Here is a 17,648-nt window from a genome sequence, read left to right as displayed (position 1 = left end):
CGGGCGAGTGCTGCCACCTGCCGCCGGGCGACGGCTCTCACCCTGCCCCGGCCCGGCCTCGGCAGCTTCGCTCCCGTTTCTTCTCCCGCAGACTGTAATGTAGCAGATCCTGCAATGTCCACGGCCCCACAGCTTGGCCCAGGGTCCAACCCGCTGCCGAACCTGAACGAGAGCAGCTCCTCCAGCGTGCCTCATGGTGCTGCCCCTGGCTTGCGGTCCGACGCTGCAGGTGGCGGGCCGGGAAAGCCGCCCTCGCAGTTTGTTTACGTCTTCACAACACACCTTGCGAACACGTAAGTAGAAAACCTCGTCTGTCCTCCGCGGATGGGCAAACTCTGTCTTAAACACACGCTTGCTCCCAGCAGTGCCCGGCACTGTGCCCTGCGACACATGCTGTGGAGCATGTCAGGTCAGCATCCCGCTGATTCACCCAAACCATCATGGACTGCCTTGGAAGAGCTAAGGGGCTGAGTGTCACAGGGGGTGCCCTGTAACACTTGATGCTCTCCACTCAATTCCTCTCTTCTGTTCCACGTTGTCTGAACATTGGAATCCTACCAAGGCTGCTTAGGTTTAGAGCTCTTCTACAACACAGATTTGGTGCAGTAGATCCCAGAGCATCTCAGTGACAGCCACCTTAGGGCAGCAGGCACAAGGCAGAGCCCAGTGCCCATCACATGGGACATGGGAAGAGGGAAATCCCAGGGCAAGAGGTTATCAGTTGGAGAGCCTCACTGTGGCCTGTGTGGGACAGGGGGAGGACTCTGAGAGTACCACCCTACTTGGTGACTTCCAGAGATTTCCTGCAGGACTGAAGAGTGGAGATGGCCACTGGGGCTGGTACAGGTGGGATAGGGGCACAGTGCCTCTTCTCCAGTGGTTTGTGCTCTCTCTGCAGAGCTGCAGAAGCTGTCCTGCAGGGCCGAACTGACTCCATTCTGGCCTACCACCAGCAGAACGTTCCGCGAGCAAAACTAGACCAGGTAAACGGGCTATGAACCAACGCCTCTGTCGGCACATGCTGCTGAGCCTTCCCTTCTGAGGTGGCCGTTCTCCCCCAGCTCCTGGCTCAGCTGCGGAGGAAGGGGTTGCCCTTTTGGTGGGGTGGGAAGCTGCTTTGCTGTGGAACCTCATCAGAGTTCTTCTGTCAGCCGTGGAAAGTGTACACACCTGGCCGTGCATTTCCACAGCATGTGTAACGGCAGCTGAGTCTTACCCACGGGGAGTGAAGGGGAATTGCCACAGGGCATGTTTTTGCTCCAGAGAGGTCTCCAGCAGGGTGCGGGGGAGCATTACCTACTTAGGGTTTTCCTGCTCAGGTTTCTTTCCTTTTTCTCTGCCAGGCACCAGCTCCTAAAGTGCTGGGGGTTGCCGAGCCGCTTCCCATTAACCCTCCTGCTGCCAACACTCCACAGTCCCAGCCGCCAGCAGCACCTCAAGCGAGTCAGCCGCAGGCACAGCCCGCCCCGCCGCAGCCCCCACCTCAGACCATGAGTCAGACACCTCTGCCTGCACCCAGCAGCCTGCCCCAGGAAGGGGCAAGTGAAGATGTCCGGAGAGATCTGACTCCCAACTCTCTGGGGAACAACGGTGGCAGCAACCAGCCTGGAAGCAACCACCCAAACACACCCACTGCATCTGCCACCGCCATGCAGCCCCCGCAGGTGGACTCCTCCACCACGTCCGGCTCCAGCCTCCTTGGCGAGGGCCCGGGCCCGGGGATGCCGGGGAACGGGCAGGCAGGTCTGGGCCCCAGGAACCCCATGAACTCCGAGGGCCTCTCGAAGGAGCAGCTGGAGCACCGAGAGCGTTCTCTGCAGACCCTGCGGGACATTGAGCGCCTGCTGCTGCGCAGTGGGGAGAGCGAGCCCTTCATGAAATCCAGCCAGAACACGGCTGAGGGTGGGGCTGCCCCTCAGCCACAGGCTGCCCCTGCCCAGCCCCCCGCACCCCCCACCGCCATGAAGAAGTACGAGGAGCCTCTGCAGTCCATGATCTCCCAGACCCAGAGCCTCGGTGGGCCCAGCATGGAACACGAGGTTCCCCACCATCCAGGTGCTGACATGGGGCAGCAGATGAACATGATGATGCAGCGGCTGAACCAGGACAGCCTGACACCAGAGCAAGTGGCCTGGAGGAAGCTGCAGGAGGAGTACTATGAGGAAAAGCGACGGAAAGAGGAGCAGATCAGCATCCATGGCCGGCCCATGCAGGAGATAATGATCCCACAGTCAATGGGGAGCATGATGATGCGTGGGCCCCCACCACCCTACCACAGCAAGCCTGGAGAGCAGTGGCCTCCTGGGATGGGCAGCCAGCTGCGGGGACCCATAGATGTGCAGGACCCAATGCAGCTGCGGGGAGGGCCACCCTTCCCAGGGCCACGGTTCCCTGGAAATCAAATGCAGAGAGTCTCTGGCTTTGGAGGGATGCAGAACATGCCCTTGGATGCTCTTGGGCCCATGAATGCCATGCAGAGGCCAGTCAGGCCCGGCATGGGATGGAACGACGATATGCCTCCTATGGGAGGCCCTGGGAACTTTCCGCAAGGTACCCTGCCCTATCCGGCAGGGCAGGGGGACCCTGAAAGGTTCATGAATCCCCGTGCCAGGGAGGAGATGCTGCGGCATCAGCTGATGGAGAAACGCCCGGTGGCGATGCAGAGGCCCATGGGAATGTCCGGCAACGCCATGAGCCAGGGCATGGAAATGGAGAGGATGATCCAGGCTCACCGGCAGATGGATCCATCCATGTTTGCTGGGCAGATAACAGGGGACAGCCTGAGCAGTGCCCCGATGGGAATGGATTTTGCAGGCACTCGGGGCATGCTGAGCCCCCCTATGAGTCAGTCGGGCCTTCGGGACATGGATGCACCCATGGGCCCCGGCAACCTCAACATGAACATGAATGTTAACATGAACATGAACATGAACCTCAATGTCCAGATGACCCCGCAGCAACAGATGATGATGTCGCAGAAGATGAGGGGCCCCGACATGATGGCCCACCAGGGCATGAGCCCTGAGGAGCTGGCCAGGGCCAGGGCTCAGAATGGCAACGGCAGCACAATGCTGGGGGGACCCCAGAAAATGATGATTCCTTCCCAGTTCCCCAACCAAGGGCAGCAGGGCTTCTCGAGTGGGCAAGGGCCTTACCCCAACATGCCCCAGGAGATGGGCAGCGGCTCGGACATGTTCAGCCCTGAGCAGGGTGCCATGCCCGTTGGGAGCATCAGCGGCACCACCAGGCTCAGCCACATCCCTCTGCCTCCGGCCTCCAATCCCGCTCCCACGCAAGGGGGGAACCTGGCCAACATGCACCCAGCACCGTCCCGGGGGCTGGGCCGCCGGCCCTCTGACCTCAGCATCAACATTAGCCAGATGAACTCCCCCAGCATGGGTCACCTCAAGTCTCCCACCCTCAGCCAGGTGCACTCGCCACTGGTCACCTCCCCTTCTGCCAACCTCAAGTCCCCGCAGACGCCCTCGCAGATGGTCAGCATGCCGCCTTCAAACCAGTCTGGACCCCTCAAGTCCCCCCAGGTGATGAGCTCCTCCCTGAACGTCCGGTCTCCAACCGGCTCACCAAGCCGCTTGAAGTCCCCTTCCATGGCTGTTCCTTCCCCTGGTTGGGTGCCGTCTCCCAAAGCCACCATGCCCAGCCCGGGAGTCAACCAGAGCAAGCAGACTCTCAGCATGAACTCGTCTACTTCCATGGGAGGACTGGATCAGGGTATGCTGGGTTTCTTATGTGTGTGCTCCATTCTGGGGAACATGTGGGCAGGGTTCCCCTCCAGGCCATGTGGTCTCGCAGGAGTGGGGAGATGCTCGTCCTGGTGCATGCCCTTGTGTCCCATGGAGCTAGTCTCTTCCAGGAGTCCACCCAGGGCCTTGGCAGGTCAATGGGAGGGTGAACAGAGCAGCTTTTGCTTCAACCCCAGTTCACGTGATACTGGCAGCAAAAGATGAGCCAGTGCTGGGTGGTCAGGGGCAGTTTAAAGGAAAGTTCGTTGCCGTTCTGGAGCAGGGTCTCCACGTGAGGGACCCTGGGTCAGGAGGATGTCTGTCAGACACTCAGGGTCTGGAGGGTGCCGGGCCATGCCAGCTCTGCATTTTGCAACCTTCTCTGGTCACTGCTGCTGGAAGGAGGGGCCGGGGTTGCTGTCTGATGGGAGCAAGGCACGGTGTGCAGGAGGTGCTAAGCTGCTTTCTCTCTTGCTTGCAGGTTCACTCCCTTCTGGGCCTCGGAGCAGCTCTTCCGCACCAGCCAGTAACACCTCTAGCACCATGAATCCCAACATGCCTTTTACTTCCTCTCCAGATCCATCCCCCTCCCAGAATCCCCTCTCACTGATGATGTCCCAGATGTCCAAGTATGCCATGCCCAGCTCCACACCGCTTTACCACAATGCCATCAAAACCATCGCCACCTCTGATGACGAGCTGCTGCCGGACAGGCCCATGCTTCCACCTGGCAGTATGTCAGGTACGTGCTTCTGGGGCTGGACTTGTTCCAGAAGGGCTCACACCATCTTGTGGCTGCCAGGGGCTGGAGGCGCCAGGTGGAGGAAGCAGTAGGAAAGGTCTTCTCCCACCAACTGCCATGTCAAATAGCTTAAATTTGCCCTCATTCGGAAGAGTCTGCTCACTTCTTTGTCTCGTACCCAGGCTACCCATCAGCTTTTGTCTTGGGTTTGCTGTCTGGAAGAACTTGAGCCCATCTGGCATTGGAGGCACCCTTTTTCCTTGAGCCCTGGGACATTTTGGAACGACCTTCACCCTGTGCAGACACCTCGGCCCTGGATTTTCAGGGCTCCTGGACTGTCTCAGGCCCAGGACTCGCAGACAGAGGTCTGCTGCTTGGAGCCTTTGTGCTCTTGTGCAGTGGGATGGGGACACTCTGAACAAGGTGTGGGAGTGGGGGGTTTTGGTAGAGCCCAGGTGCCTACACAGGCAAGGCTGTCATAGCATAGTTCTGATCTCAGTAGGCGACACCCAGACATGCTCCGCTGGCTGGCAGCACTGCTGGGGACAGCTAGGCAAATGAGCGCTTTGTGTCATTGGTGACCACCTGAAGGGGAATTCCAGGGTGCTGTACCACTTGATTTAGGGCTTTAAAGCTGTCTGATAAATATTTTTGGCAGTTTTCAAAATGAAAAATCAACTTTTTGACTTTTTCACTGCAGAGTAGTCACTTGGGTTGACCTCAGGCATGCAAATGTGCTGGCTCCTTCCTAACCTGAACCCCTCTGCAGGCGCGGGTCGCTCTGCTGTGCCAGTGAGCACAGCCCTCCCTCTTGGACAGCACCTGGGTCGGGCTGCAGACTCTTTTGCTTCTTTGTCTTATCGCCACCCAAGAACATGTGGTCGCAAGAGCTTGCCGGGTGGCTACCTCTGCGGCAGGCAGTGGTGAAGGGTCACTGCTTGGTGGCTTGCAGGCAGCTGAGAGCCCTGCTGAGATCATGGGGCAGGACTGTCCCAACATGCCCAGACTCTAAAATCAGTGGGCTGTAAGGAGCTACAGCTCCATCCTGGGGCTGGCTGAAACTGGAACAACTCTCTGCTGCTCCCAGGCTTGAGGAGCTGAAGTCTGAGGCACTTTTTCCTGATGCTGGTGCTTTGTGAGCCCACCTTACGGGTTCTAGCTGAGCATCACGCTCCATGCTCAGGGCTTTCTGAGCAGGAATGCTAGGCAGTCATCCGGGGTGTGGATTTTACAGTCCCAAGAGGTCTGTGGGCAGAGTTAACCGTTCTCTCTTTTTTCCCTCTCTTAGGTGTGACGGGAAACCAGCCAAATCAACTGCACTTGAACTCTGTAGGGCCTGGATCCTCTCAGAGCCCTATGGGAATGAACCTGCCTGGTCAGCAACCGCTCTCCCATGAGCCACCCCCCACTTCCATGATGTCCTCCCCAAACCCTCTGGGCTCCAACATTCCTATGCACCCGAGCGCGCCGGGGCCAGGCGTGCCTCCCCAGAACCCCATGATGCTGCCCCCAGGGCCGCAGGACTCGATGAACCAGCAGTGCGGCCCCGTGCCCAACAGTTCACAGATGATCCCTTCCAACCAGCTCGTGTTCCCCCGCATGCAGCAGCCCCACAACGCCATGCCGTCTCCCGCCGGGGGCATGCCCATGGCCCCTGGTGGTGGAGGTGGCCCCGGGATGCAGCAGCATTACCCGCCAGGGATGCCCTTGCCACCTGAGGACCTGCCCTCCCAGCAGCCCGGCCAGATGCCCCCTCAGCAGCACATGATGGGGAAGAACATCCCTCCTCGGATCGGCGAGCCCTACCCAGCCGTGCTTCCTGGGGTGGCGTCGGTGCTGAACGACCCCGAGCTCAGCGAGGTGATCCGCCCCACGCCCACCGGCATCCCCGAGTTTGACCTGTCCAGGATCATCCCATCGGAGAAGCCAAGCAGCACCTTGCAGTATTTCCCCAAGAGCGACAGCCAAGCACCCAAATCGCAGCCTTCCAACCTCCATCTGATGAACCTGCAGAACATGATGGCCGAGCAGCCCCCGGTGCGGCCAGGTATGAATGCCCCCAGCCTCCCTGGGCAGCAGGGCGTACAGAGGGGACTCGGCATGCCCATGTGTCATCCTGGACAAGTGCCCATGCTGGGCAGGACAGGCATACCGCCCCAGCAAGGCATGATGGGCAACAGCATGCACCAGGGCATGATGTCCCCACAGCAGAGCCTGATGGCCCAGCAGAATTTCATGCTGATGCAGGCCAAGCAGAGGAGCGTGTCTGTGTCAGGGGAGATGTATGCCCAGACAGGACACATGATGTCACCTCAGGGCTCCCTCATGGGGCCCCCGCCTCAGCAGAACCTCATGGTCACGCACCAGATGAGGCAGAGGAGTGTCTCCTTGGACAGCCAGATGAGTTACATCCCCGGGCCCGGGAACATGGCAAACCTGCCTTTCTAACCCGGCCGGCGCTCAGCTCGGGAGGGGACAGGGCTGCCTCTGCAGACCTTTTTAAACCTTTCTGGGGGCCAGTTGGGGGCCAGCGCCGGTGGAGGACACCACGTGGGATGCTTTTCAGATCGGATTCGCCTCTACACAGGAAACCAGATGTGCAGTAAACTTGATGTGAATTGGGTTTCTTTTTCCTTTCTTTTTGGGGAAGGGGAGGGTGGAGGGGCTGGGAGCAGGGCTGTCACGCTGAGCCCTGCGTGGTGACCAGGGACATCCAGACCCAGTGGCAGTCTGTAAAGTTTTCAGTTTTGGTTTTCCTCTGTCAAGTGTTCTTCCTCCCCCCTGCCATTTTTTTTTCTTTTTTTCGTTTTTCGTTTCTTTTCCTTTTTTTTTTTTTTTCTTTTTTTTTTCTTTGTAAACAAACAAAATGTGCAAGAGGGTTTTTGGAACTAGCTGTAAATAGGTCGCTGGGAAAGGCAAAACTTGTGCTGGTTTTTAATTGTTCTGTATTTCTGTGTTTTAATAGAAGCCTCAAAACATGTTTTAAAAAAACAGAAACAAAGAAAAAAAAAGAACATGCTAAAGGCAACAGTGTACAAGGATTGAAAACTCTCCTGAGGGGCAGCAGGAGGATCCCCCAGGGTGCACAGGGCATTGAGAGATCCCATTGTAGAGTGACTGTGTCAAACCTGTGTTGTTCCCGTGTCCCAGAGGTTTGCATGTGCGGGGTGTATGGCTTCATGCAGATCCTAGGCCCCTGTGGATGCTGTGCTGAGCACACGGCCGCAGCCAACGACTGAGGCCTCTCGGGGAGGTCAGAGCTGTGGCCACGGTGAAGCGCTGCTGGAGCAGCCACCCAGGATTTGGCTGTTGCTGCTCCATGGTGAAGCTGCTGTGGCTGAGCTGGGGATGGTGCTGGCCCTTGGGCTGGAGAAGCGGTGAGGATCTGGGCTGTGCAGGTGGTTAACTTGCCAGACCCGAAGGTCTCGACCAGCCACGTCACCTTCAGTCCCTTCTCTTCGTACTGTGTCACCTGTGGGCAGGGTGGTGCGGTGTGTAGGGAGAGATGGGCTCCGAGATGAGTGAGGTGAAGCGTTCCTGTGCTTCCAGGAGAGGTGAGCTGAGAACCCTGCTCTGCTGCAGCCTTCCTACACCAGTCCTTTACCAGTCTGTCGCCCTCTGCGACTGTGCTGCACCTCCTCTACCTCTGCCATTGAGTGCTCTCCCAAGTCTTCCTCATGCTTGTCAGTGATCCATCTCCAGAGTTTCACAGGCAGTCTTTGCTCCACCTCGCCCTGAGCTACTGGCAGCAGCCCTGCTCTGCTGCGCAGTAGAGGTCCAGCTGCTGGTGAGGATCTGTCCCTGTGTGTGATGCTCCATCTTGGTGTAAGAGTTGTCTTGTACGGTGTCAGTGACGCGCCCCCCCCCGTGCTTTGGGCAGAAGAGGTTGTGTTGTGGCCTCATTCCCAGGCTGGTGGAAGCTGTTCGAACGACTCCAGCTGCTCTGGATGTGCTCCACCCTCCCTGTCCTCCGCTCTGTAAGGTCTTCCTGCCCACGGTGCTAATGGTCCCCCCGTGTTTGCTCAGAGCAGACTGCAGGGTGACGTGTGTGCACTTCTGCATGCACCACGGTATCTCTGGACCTCTGCAGGGACCTCTGCAGGTTCCAGCACGGAGTACCCTATAGGTATCCGGCAGTGCACTCAGGGCAGGCGACTGCTGGGGGAACACACACCGGAGGGTTGTCTCTGCAGAGCCTGACCTAGCATACTACCTCTCTTGTAACAGAGCTCACATTTCCCTACATGCTACTGCAGGGAGGAGAGCACTTTCAGAAAGGGAGATTGTCAAGTAGCAAGCAAATGGCAGGGCATTTTATCGCGTTACAAGCTGTTGAGGAAGGCTGGAGGCTGTCTTGATCTGATCTGTGAAACAATGGAGCCACAAAGTCCAGTTAGGAATACCTTGAAGTCTCGGGTGTTTTGTAGCACGCAGTACTGGGTGGGAAGCATGTGTCTGGATTTGAGGAAGGCTTTCGCTCTGGTCTCCAGCTTGGTGTGCTTTTATTGTATACAATGTGAGCGCACAGCCTTTTCAGAGATGGCAAAATGGGAACAATCCTGGGAGGTGCTCATCCCTGCCTTGGCAGTTGGAGTGGAGGAATAAACCCCAGGCTAATGAAGTGTGCTTTGGACCTGGGGCGATAGCTGGTTGGATTCTCTGTCCATTCAGAACATGTGTTTCACATGGGAGGATGTGGCTTTAGCAGATGCAGCTCTTTCTAAGCCTGACTTGCCTGAAAGGCCGTGGCTGCTCTTCGCTGCACTTGGGGGTGTTGGCTGCCCGTATTTTCTTGTAAACATCCAAATACCAGTGCCAGCCCCGAACCCTGCTCATCACCCACCAGCTGGTCTCGGTTAATTTGAAGCCATACTTTTTTCTATGCGGAAGTTTGTTTGTTTGTCTGTAGACAACTGTTGTTTTAGCCTGGTTGAGATCTCCACGTGTCCGTACCTTCCCTGTTGATGGCAGAACATCCGATGGGAGAAGAGGTGCTGCCTAACACCCCTCTGCGCCATGGCCGCTCCCGGCCGCATCTGTGAACAGCAATATGGCAGGAGCTTCTCAAGAAGCTCACTAACAGCCAGTCCTTGTTAGACCCAGGCCAGGTTTGCCACCAGCCGGTTGCCCACTGCCGTGAGCTGTGTCTAGTCTCGTGTCTTGTAGTTTATTGCTCGGCTTCTCGGCTTGAGTTCTGTGTCCTGACTCCACCTAATCACAGTAAAAGGTTTGCCCATGTTTTAGCCATGATTTCTCCACGTTTTCCAGCTCCAAAAAAAGTGACTGCTGGGAAACCGCATCTTTCAGTATGTCAGATAATCACACGCCCAGAAGTAGCTTTCACGTTGAGGTAATGGTGACTGACCTGTTCTCTGTCATCCCATGGAGAAACTTCCCCAGTCATTTTGTACCATTATATAAATATATATATAAATATAAATATATAAATACAATATGTGAAGACATCTTATTGGTTTTTATTTGAAACAATTTTTAGGCTTGTTTTTGGGTATCTGTGCTGCCTGTAATGTATTGACCTGTTTTATAGGTGCCTTTTTATTAAAAAGACAAATTTCAAAACCTGACCCTGTGCTTGTCTTCAGCGGCCGTGGGATTGTCTCTGGCACTGGGAGCGGATGAGCAGAGCTGAGCTCAGCCAGCATCACCTGCAGCACGTCACAGTGGGGCCGGGGCTTTCAGAGCCATGGGGAGAGACCCTTCTCTGCAGCAATCCCAGGTACGCGCTCATTCAGTGCACGCTCTGCTGCCCACCATGGTGCGCACGTAGGAGGATGCTCTGCTGCAGCACCCCAGCTCCGTCTCCTGGGAGGCCGTGGTGCCCCACAGGAACTGCGGAGCAGTGTGCTCTTGTGGGGGTCTTTGTGTCCCCCTAGTTGGGGTCACTTCACTGGGGACTGGGGCTTTCTTTGCTCTTCAGGGAAGGGCCTGCCGGCTCTGAGCCAAGCCTTGCCCAGGCTGGCTGGGCCAAAAGCGGGCATGAGGGTGGCTTTCCACCGTGGCAGGAGGTGCTGCACTCAGTGCGAGAGGCTCTGTAAAGCCGGAAGTAACTCGGGTCTGGACTGACTCTGAGCACAGCAGAGCTGTCTGCAGCGCTGGTGAAGGGAAATCTGAGGAACCTGAGCTCTGTGGTCTCCATGTGCAAACAGCAACGCGTGTCACAAAGGTGCCATCAACTCACTTACTGCTCTCTAGTGCATTTCCCTTGCGAAAGTGGTATGATGACAGACAACTGCTTACAATCACTATACATGAGAAGGGGTTATTTTATTTAACTGCTTATTACAGCCCACCTCAAAAAAGTTTCTAAAAGTTTCCCAAGACATCAGTACTAAAACCTGTAGTAAGAATAGATGTGTATGTAACCCGTTCACTCTTACTTTGCGTGCAGATTTCCTTGTTACCTCGTGAACACTGTGAGAATTTGACACTCGGACTGTTCATTTTGCCATAACTTTATTGCGTAGGAACACAGTTCCCATCAGAACTGGGGAGGCTGGGGAGGTGTTTATAATGTGTCTGCAATGGGTTTGCTCACGGGTAGCACTGTGGACCTAGACAGCAAAGGCAGGCTTCAGAGAGCTGCTCTGCTGCTGCTGCTGCGCATACGTGCTTGGGTAACTACGGTTGCCATTACCTGCAGGTTTTGGCTTTGAAGATGCAGTGCTGCAGGAAGCGGTGGAGGGCTTTTTGTGTAAAAGCCTCACGCTTGGGGAGTTTTGTCCTCGAGTCACAAGTTGAGAATGAGATCTCTGAGCTGGACTGATGTAACATGACCCCTTCCGTAATGACTGGTCTTCTTGGCAGGGCCCTTGGGTACGGGGAAGTTCAGCTGCAGCCGAGCCCTGTGTTAGTGGGTTGAACTTCAAAACTGAGTTTCGCACAAAATTGCTGCTGCAAGAGAACTGACGTTTCCGCTTTGCTTAGACAGTGAATGGCAGAGCACTGTGTACCTGTGCCACTGGAGTGAGTTCTGCATCCCCTGAGTGTCTTGTTCCAGTTGTGGTGGCCAGCGAGTGCCCGCTGCCTCCTTTGGGCACATCTCTACCAACCCAAGCGAGCAAAGTAGAGACCCGCTGAGCTTTTGCCCTCAGTCCATTGACTTGGCTGCATTTCTTTCCTTGCCTCTAGCACCCCAGCCTTGTGCCTGGCTCCATGCAGAGGATGCCTGCAGTCAGTTTTGTGAGGAACAGGTGAAAACGTCAGGTTCAACCTACTCGGGTTCATCTGGCCCTGCCAGAGTGACCACTGGACAGAGTGTTCACCGACTGGATGGATTTCTACAGGCGTGAGAACCAGGAGGAGCCAGGGAAAAGTGTTAGGTGGGATCTGGGTGTTGGGTGGCTGTCCAGACCTCAGTTTCCTGAGGACTGAAGAAAGTGGTGAGACGCTTGTGAAACTTGGGACTGAGGCCACATGTGTGCCACTGGGAAGGCAAGCCCCAGGCGGCTCTGCCCTGCAGGCAGCTCTTCCCAGCTAGAAAGTGGAGATAGAGGTGGTGTTGTCCGACTCGATCCCGCTGCCCTTCCTCGTCACCTCCAGGATCTCCTGCAGGGTCTCGTGGCTTATGCAGCCAAGCTCCTGCAGGATCCGGAAGAAGTCGTTACGGAACTTGACTCCAACGAAGGCGTAGAGGATGGGGTTTAGGCAGCAGTGCATGAACCCAATGGCCTCTGTCACCATGATGGCCGTATCCAGTTGGTCTTCCAGGAGGCAGTTCTTGGTGAAGGCTTCTAGCTTGGTAAGTGTGTTCAGGAAAATGACAATGTGGTACGGGCTCCAGCAGAGCAGGAAGACGCCCGTGACCAGGATGGCCACACGGACAGCCTTCTGCCTCTGCAGGCGCTGGGACTGACACAGAGCCCGGACGATGGCCACGTAGCAGTAACACATGACCAGCAGGGGCATGAAGAAGCCCACGGCGTGGTAGAGGAAGCGGGTTGCCAGCCAGGCGTTGTTGCCATCAATCCCAACCTCTGGAAAATAACAGATGCTGCGATTGCTGTCATCCGTCCAGACTTCCATGAAGATGAGATCAGGTAAGGTCAAGAGCAGTGAGCAGAGCCAGACAACCGCACAGGTGAGGTGGATGGAGCGGGCTCTGCGCTTGCGGTAGGTGTGGATTGCATAGATGATGGCCAGGTAGCGGTCCACGGCAATGCATCCAAGCAGCGTGCTGCTGCAGTAGAAATTGATCTTGTGGACAGCACTGAGGATCTTACAGAGGAACTTCCCAAATACCCACCCAGCCAAGCTCTCCACCACACTGAAGGGGAAGGTGAGCAACAGTGCCAGGTTGGCCAGGGTGAGGTGGAACAGGAAGGTTTCTGTGGTAGTGCGAGACCGTTTGAACCTCTCTAAAATGACCAGGACCAGGGCATTGCCCACTGTCCCCAGCACAAACATCAGTAAGTAGATGAGGGGCATGAAGACCTTTCTGAAGGGGTCGGTCTGGTTGCCGACCACAGATGAGGCTGGGTTGAAGCAGAAGTAGCCCTCCAAAGAAGGAGTGGTGTTCTCAGCTTCATAGTAACCACTCAGCTCCACCTGGCTCTGGGAAACAGAGAGGCTCTGGTTAACAGAGGGGAATTTCTGCACACGAGAGCCTGGTCCCTCTGCTGCACCCAGCAAACTGGAGCAGAGGATTCCCACATCCCACAGCCTGCCTGCCTCAGGAGGACATGCTGCCTGTCTGCAGTGTGGTGATGTGGGAAGTCCCTCTGGTGCCAGGAGGTGCAGCAGCTCATGAAGAGGGTTATCCCAGTCTCTTAACAGTGAGCACTTCTCAGTCTGTAATCTTTACCCGGTCCATTTGTGTATGTTCTGCTGTCCAGACAGATGACCAATTTCATCTTCTGGTTCTTATCATGTAACCAACCACGTTACCTGCTGGTTAGTGGCTTTTACTTTCTTACACAGCAGAGAGCCCTCCCCCACCCATTTCTGAGCCTGACTGTCGTCCCCCATCATCCTGCCTGCTGCCTGCTGCCTGCTGCCAGGTAGAAAGGTGGTGGGATTCACCACACAGCACATCTGTACCCCAGTTACGTGCGCAGATCCCATCCCCTTCTGTTTCTATTCCTCAGAGCCCTCGAGCTGCCTAGGGCAAGGCAAGGCGGGGACAGCAGCAGCGGTGCTCAGATGACTTTCCATGCGCTCAGAGAAAGGTGTGGGGCATGTGTTCAAATGCCTGTGAGACACACCAGTGCCATAGCTATGGGGATGGATGCTGGAGAGAGAAATCGGTTCTACTAGTGAACCCTGTGGTTCTGAATTAATTGTAGTCAGGGCAGGAAAGGGAACCTGAAAATACCACTGGGCCCTGAGGCTGACACCAGTGAGGAAAGTGCGATGGAGCCACTGCAGATGTGATTCACGGCTGACCTGCGGCAGCTCCTCACTAGGTGAGCAGGCTGTCCTCAGGCTGGGGCTGTGGGCAAGTCCCAAGTGCTGGGAAGCTGGAGCCACACGCGGGACAACCCAGGGATGGTGGCCATGCTCTGCCTGGCCTCGGGCACCTCAGGCAGAAGCTGCATGTTCACAGGAGCAGAAGGTTCAAGCACAGATGAGCAGCACAGGAGGCTCGTGTCAAGCTGAGAAACCAGTGATAACTGGGGAGAGCGTGGCAGCAGTCACCCTGTGTTCCCCCCCCACGTTCTCTAGAGACCAGTGTGGAGACTCCAGCGTCAACCACAGCGGAAGCCTCTGCTCGCTGCTTTCATACCTTTCACTGCCAGCTGTGACTGTTTGCACCTGCTGCTCCTTCCCTCGCCAAGTTCCCAGCTCTAAACCCAGCCCTGCTTTAAACAGTTGTAGAGCTGTTTGGGGGCTTTGCTCCCCCTTGTACCCTTTACCCAAATGGCCATGACCAGCCTTGCGTCCTGCACTGGGCCTGGCTAAAGAAAAGGGGTTTACGTGTTTTCTTTCTTGGGCAGCCTTCACGGACAACACACTGGGTGTCTCTGCATGCAACTGCCCCAGGTAAAGAGGTGACACTGCTCCAAACCTCAAACACTCGTGACTGCTGACTGTAGCGGTGAGCTGCAAGCCTTTGGTGAGAAGCATTTTTATTCCCTAAGAACAATGAATTTTCTGGTTTAGGCTATGACTTTGGAGATTGGAGATTGCTGCTGAAGACAAAAGCCTACAGATATCCCTCCCAAACAAACATTCGCTGACTAGTCTGTACCCAGACGCTGTGCCAGGAGTTACCAACACACTCAGAAACACGTGATTTGTTGGCCAGGGCCAGATCCTTGGATCTGGCCCCCAAAATACCAAAAAGCAACCCAAGAGCCTTTGCAATGTGGTACAGCAAGCAAACCAGGCTGCTCAGAACACATGGGCAACCATGCTGAACACCCGAAAGGAACATGTGTTGGAATGGGAAACTTCACTGGAGAGAGGTTGGAGAGTTCCAGCTTTAAAGAGGGAAAAAAATGATGGGAAATGGGTGGCTTTGGTGGCCGCAGTGGCCTCAGTGACAGTGGGTGGGCAGCCTGCACAGTGTTCAAAGGCTTTGGCTGTTGTAGTTTCCAGTTATTACTTTGCCTGTGGAGCTGAAGGAGCAGAGGCCAAGCGCCGCTATCAAGACACCATCTGCTTGCTGGCAGTAGGCAGGTAGGGTTCTTACCGTAAGCCACTCGCTGTGGGCAGGGGAAGCTGAGCTGCGCCTGAGGCGTGCTCTCATGTGCATCTCTGAGCAGCGATGCACGTGAGTGACTGTGGGTGGGAGCGGACAGAGATGAGTTGAAGACAAAGAAAAGAGGATGAAAAGTCAGAGTCCAGGCTGAGACAGGAAGGGCAAGGACCCAGAGCTGCAGGAGATGCACTGAATGTGCCAGGCCAAGGTTCTAGGGACTCTGCTGTGACTCCCATCTCTAGGAGCGTGCGTGTGTAGGGAAACATTCGTGCAAATCCCCTGCAACACAACTGCAGCCAGACTTTTGGTGGGTGATAAAGTGGTGTCTTTGTAGCTGAGCGGTCAAGTGCATGCCAGGGAAGCCTATTCCTGCATGCTTTTTGTTCAGGGATCCCTTTTCCCCTCTAACCCACATCTTAGAGTTATTCCAGTCTCTGCGTGTCAGCTGCTTTTCTCAGTTCCCCACAACTGCCAGCAATCAAAACATTTGGCTGCAGAAAAGAAACAGCTTGTGCACTATTAGGGATTTTCCATGTGAGTCATTCCCTTCCAGCCCATGCCATGGCTGAGAGAATCACACTGCACTCTGAGAGCCTTAAAACTGGAATTGCCCACATCAGCACAAGTTACTGACGGAGCTTGTGCTCATCTTCTCTCCAGGCGATGAACTAGGGAGATGCACAAATAAGAGCAAAGCCTCTGGGAACACCACGGTGCCTTGTGGAAGCTCCCAGGAAAACGCATGTCACAGACTCCCAAGCACGGGAAGTCTGAGAAAAGGTACAAAACTGTTCTTGCTGCGGCACCTGACTGTTGTTTCTTCAGAGAAATTGAACGAAACCTGAGGTCTGCTGCAGAGCCGCTCTATTACAAAATAAACTGTGAGCTGCTGCATTTGAAAACCAGGCTAATGATAGCACGGCTGTGGACTTCCCCTTGGATAGCACAACATCATCGAAAAGGTGCAGCTGCTGTCTTGCAGACACAGGGGAGAGAACTACAGGGCAGAATACACAGTGTCGTCGCTCCCTATTAGAAGAAGTATTTGCAGTTTATCTTCCCCTCTTTAAAAGTCCCCTCTTGTGAATATGCTGCCTATTCCCCTTTCAGCAGAGCCTACATAAGCCTGTTCGTGGAGAAGGCAGTGGTAGGAGCATGTGTGGGTTTTCATGGGCAGAGAGCTCGCACTGGGTTTGCTTGGGCATTGCTCTCCGCCAGCACAGCGTGATCGCTTGCAGTGCCTTCATCGATCAGGTCTTATGGGATGCAAGGGGAGATTGTGAGGCCTAAGAGATTGTTCCCTCTCTGCCAACAGGAGGGGTGGAAGATGCACAGACAGAAAACAAGCCTTTCAGCCCACCCCAGCTCTACCTGCTCTCCCTGTTATGAAGCAAAGCCAGGCCTGACTCACCAAGTCATAGATCTCTGATGAGTAGCTGACAGGCCCCATGCTTTCAGGGGCAGAATCCGTCTCTCCTCCAGCAGTTTCAGCAAAAGTTCTTTTTTGGGGTGGAGTTAATCATTTAAGCGTGTAGGGAGGGACCCGGCATGCAACAATAGAGTATTTGCAAGGCAAATGAGCTCCTGGCATAGAGTGACCTGATGGATGTAAAGATTAGCATCTGGCTTTATCATCTTTTTTTTCTAATGCTGTAAGCTGACTTCTAAAGCACAGTTTGAAGAATCCACATTCCTTTGGTCCGTACTAGGGAAGACCCAGAATGTCCATAGGTCTTCTTTAAAAATAAAGAGGACGGATGCCTTGGGTGGGAGAGATGCTGACAAGGGAGCTGTGGGTCAGGGACAATCCCTTTGCATCAGGGGACAGCAGCTCAGGACATGGCAGGAGATAAAGGACAGGGCTGTGCTGATCTTATTTCCCACGAGACCTGGGCAGGAATAGGTGGAATTACTACACTAGGCGGGTCAGCCCGGCCTTACTGGCATCACTGCTGTGGCGGGCAGAGGAGGGAGCAGCGTGGCACGTCCCTCCCACTGTGTCCTGGGCACCTGCCATGGCCCCAGGACCCCGTTTTGCTGTCGAGGGCAGGGGTGAACAACCTGAAGCTGGCTGTAGATGTAAGGAACCAGCGAAAGAACTGCCCATGCGAGGGGAAAGGAGGTTTCTGTGTCCTATTGTGCCCGTTTCAGAAAAAACGCTCTAACACAAGTTTGTGTGGAACAGGTGGGGGTTTATCAGCATTTTCAAGCTGGTGTTTAAGATCCCATTCCTGCCGCGCCTCAGTTTGTCAAGTCCCCGGTTAAATAACAGTTCCCTACAGAGGATTTGGCGATTTCTAAGCCGTCACGATCGGCATGTGGCTCAGTCCACATTTTAACGTCAAGTGTCACTGAGACACGGCTGACACCAGAGACACGGCACCTCTCCGGGCCGCTCTTCGGAAACGGGAATGTTTCCGTTATCTACGCTGCGGCCCAAGATGCGAGCGGAGGGGGGCGCTCCTCCATGCTCCTCCCGCGGTGCACTCGGGCTCTCCGGTAC

At 55.4% G+C, this 17,648-nt stretch overlaps 2 protein-coding genes across 3 annotated transcripts in view; one reads left to right on the top strand and one right to left on the bottom strand.

Moving 5' to 3' along the window:
- BCL9L (BCL9 like) overlaps positions 1 to 7,280 on the top strand; it is a 58,691-nt gene extending 51,411 nt beyond the window's left edge. For both annotated transcript variants that reach the window (XM_061368264.1, XM_061368265.1), the window contains 5 exons: positions 92 to 293; positions 899 to 983; positions 1,344 to 3,732; positions 4,225 to 4,485; positions 5,774 to 7,280. In XM_061368264.1, coding sequence (XP_061224248.1) covers positions 92 to 293; positions 899 to 983; positions 1,344 to 3,732; positions 4,225 to 4,485; positions 5,774 to 6,933 — 4,097 coding nt within the window. In that variant the 3' untranslated portion in view covers positions 6,934 to 7,280. The remainder of the gene's footprint in view (positions 1 to 91; positions 294 to 898; positions 984 to 1,343; positions 3,733 to 4,224; positions 4,486 to 5,773) is intronic.
- Positions 7,281 to 11,003: 3,723 nt separating this feature from the next.
- On the bottom strand, positions 11,004 to 16,988 carry CXCR5 (C-X-C motif chemokine receptor 5). Its single transcript, XM_061368230.1, has 2 exons — positions 16,557 to 16,988; positions 11,004 to 13,056 (listed from the first exon to the last, which is right to left on the bottom strand). The coding sequence occupies exons 1-2, from the start codon at positions 16,593 to 16,595 to the stop codon at positions 11,980 to 11,982; spliced, it is 1,116 nt and encodes a 371-aa protein (XP_061224214.1). The 5' UTR covers positions 16,596 to 16,988; the 3' UTR covers positions 11,004 to 11,979.
- Positions 16,989 to 17,648: the final 660 nt, after the last annotated feature.

The sequence above is a fragment of the Neopsephotus bourkii genome, unplaced genomic scaffold, assembly GCF_033783945.1.
Source record: "Neopsephotus bourkii isolate Nb327-2 ecotype Australia unplaced genomic scaffold, CSIRO-AGI_Nbou_v1 NB_1433, whole genome shotgun sequence".
NCBI lineage: Eukaryota > Metazoa > Chordata > Aves > Psittaciformes > Psittacidae > Neopsephotus > Neopsephotus bourkii.
This window is presented reverse-complemented; position numbering and strand designations above follow the sequence as displayed.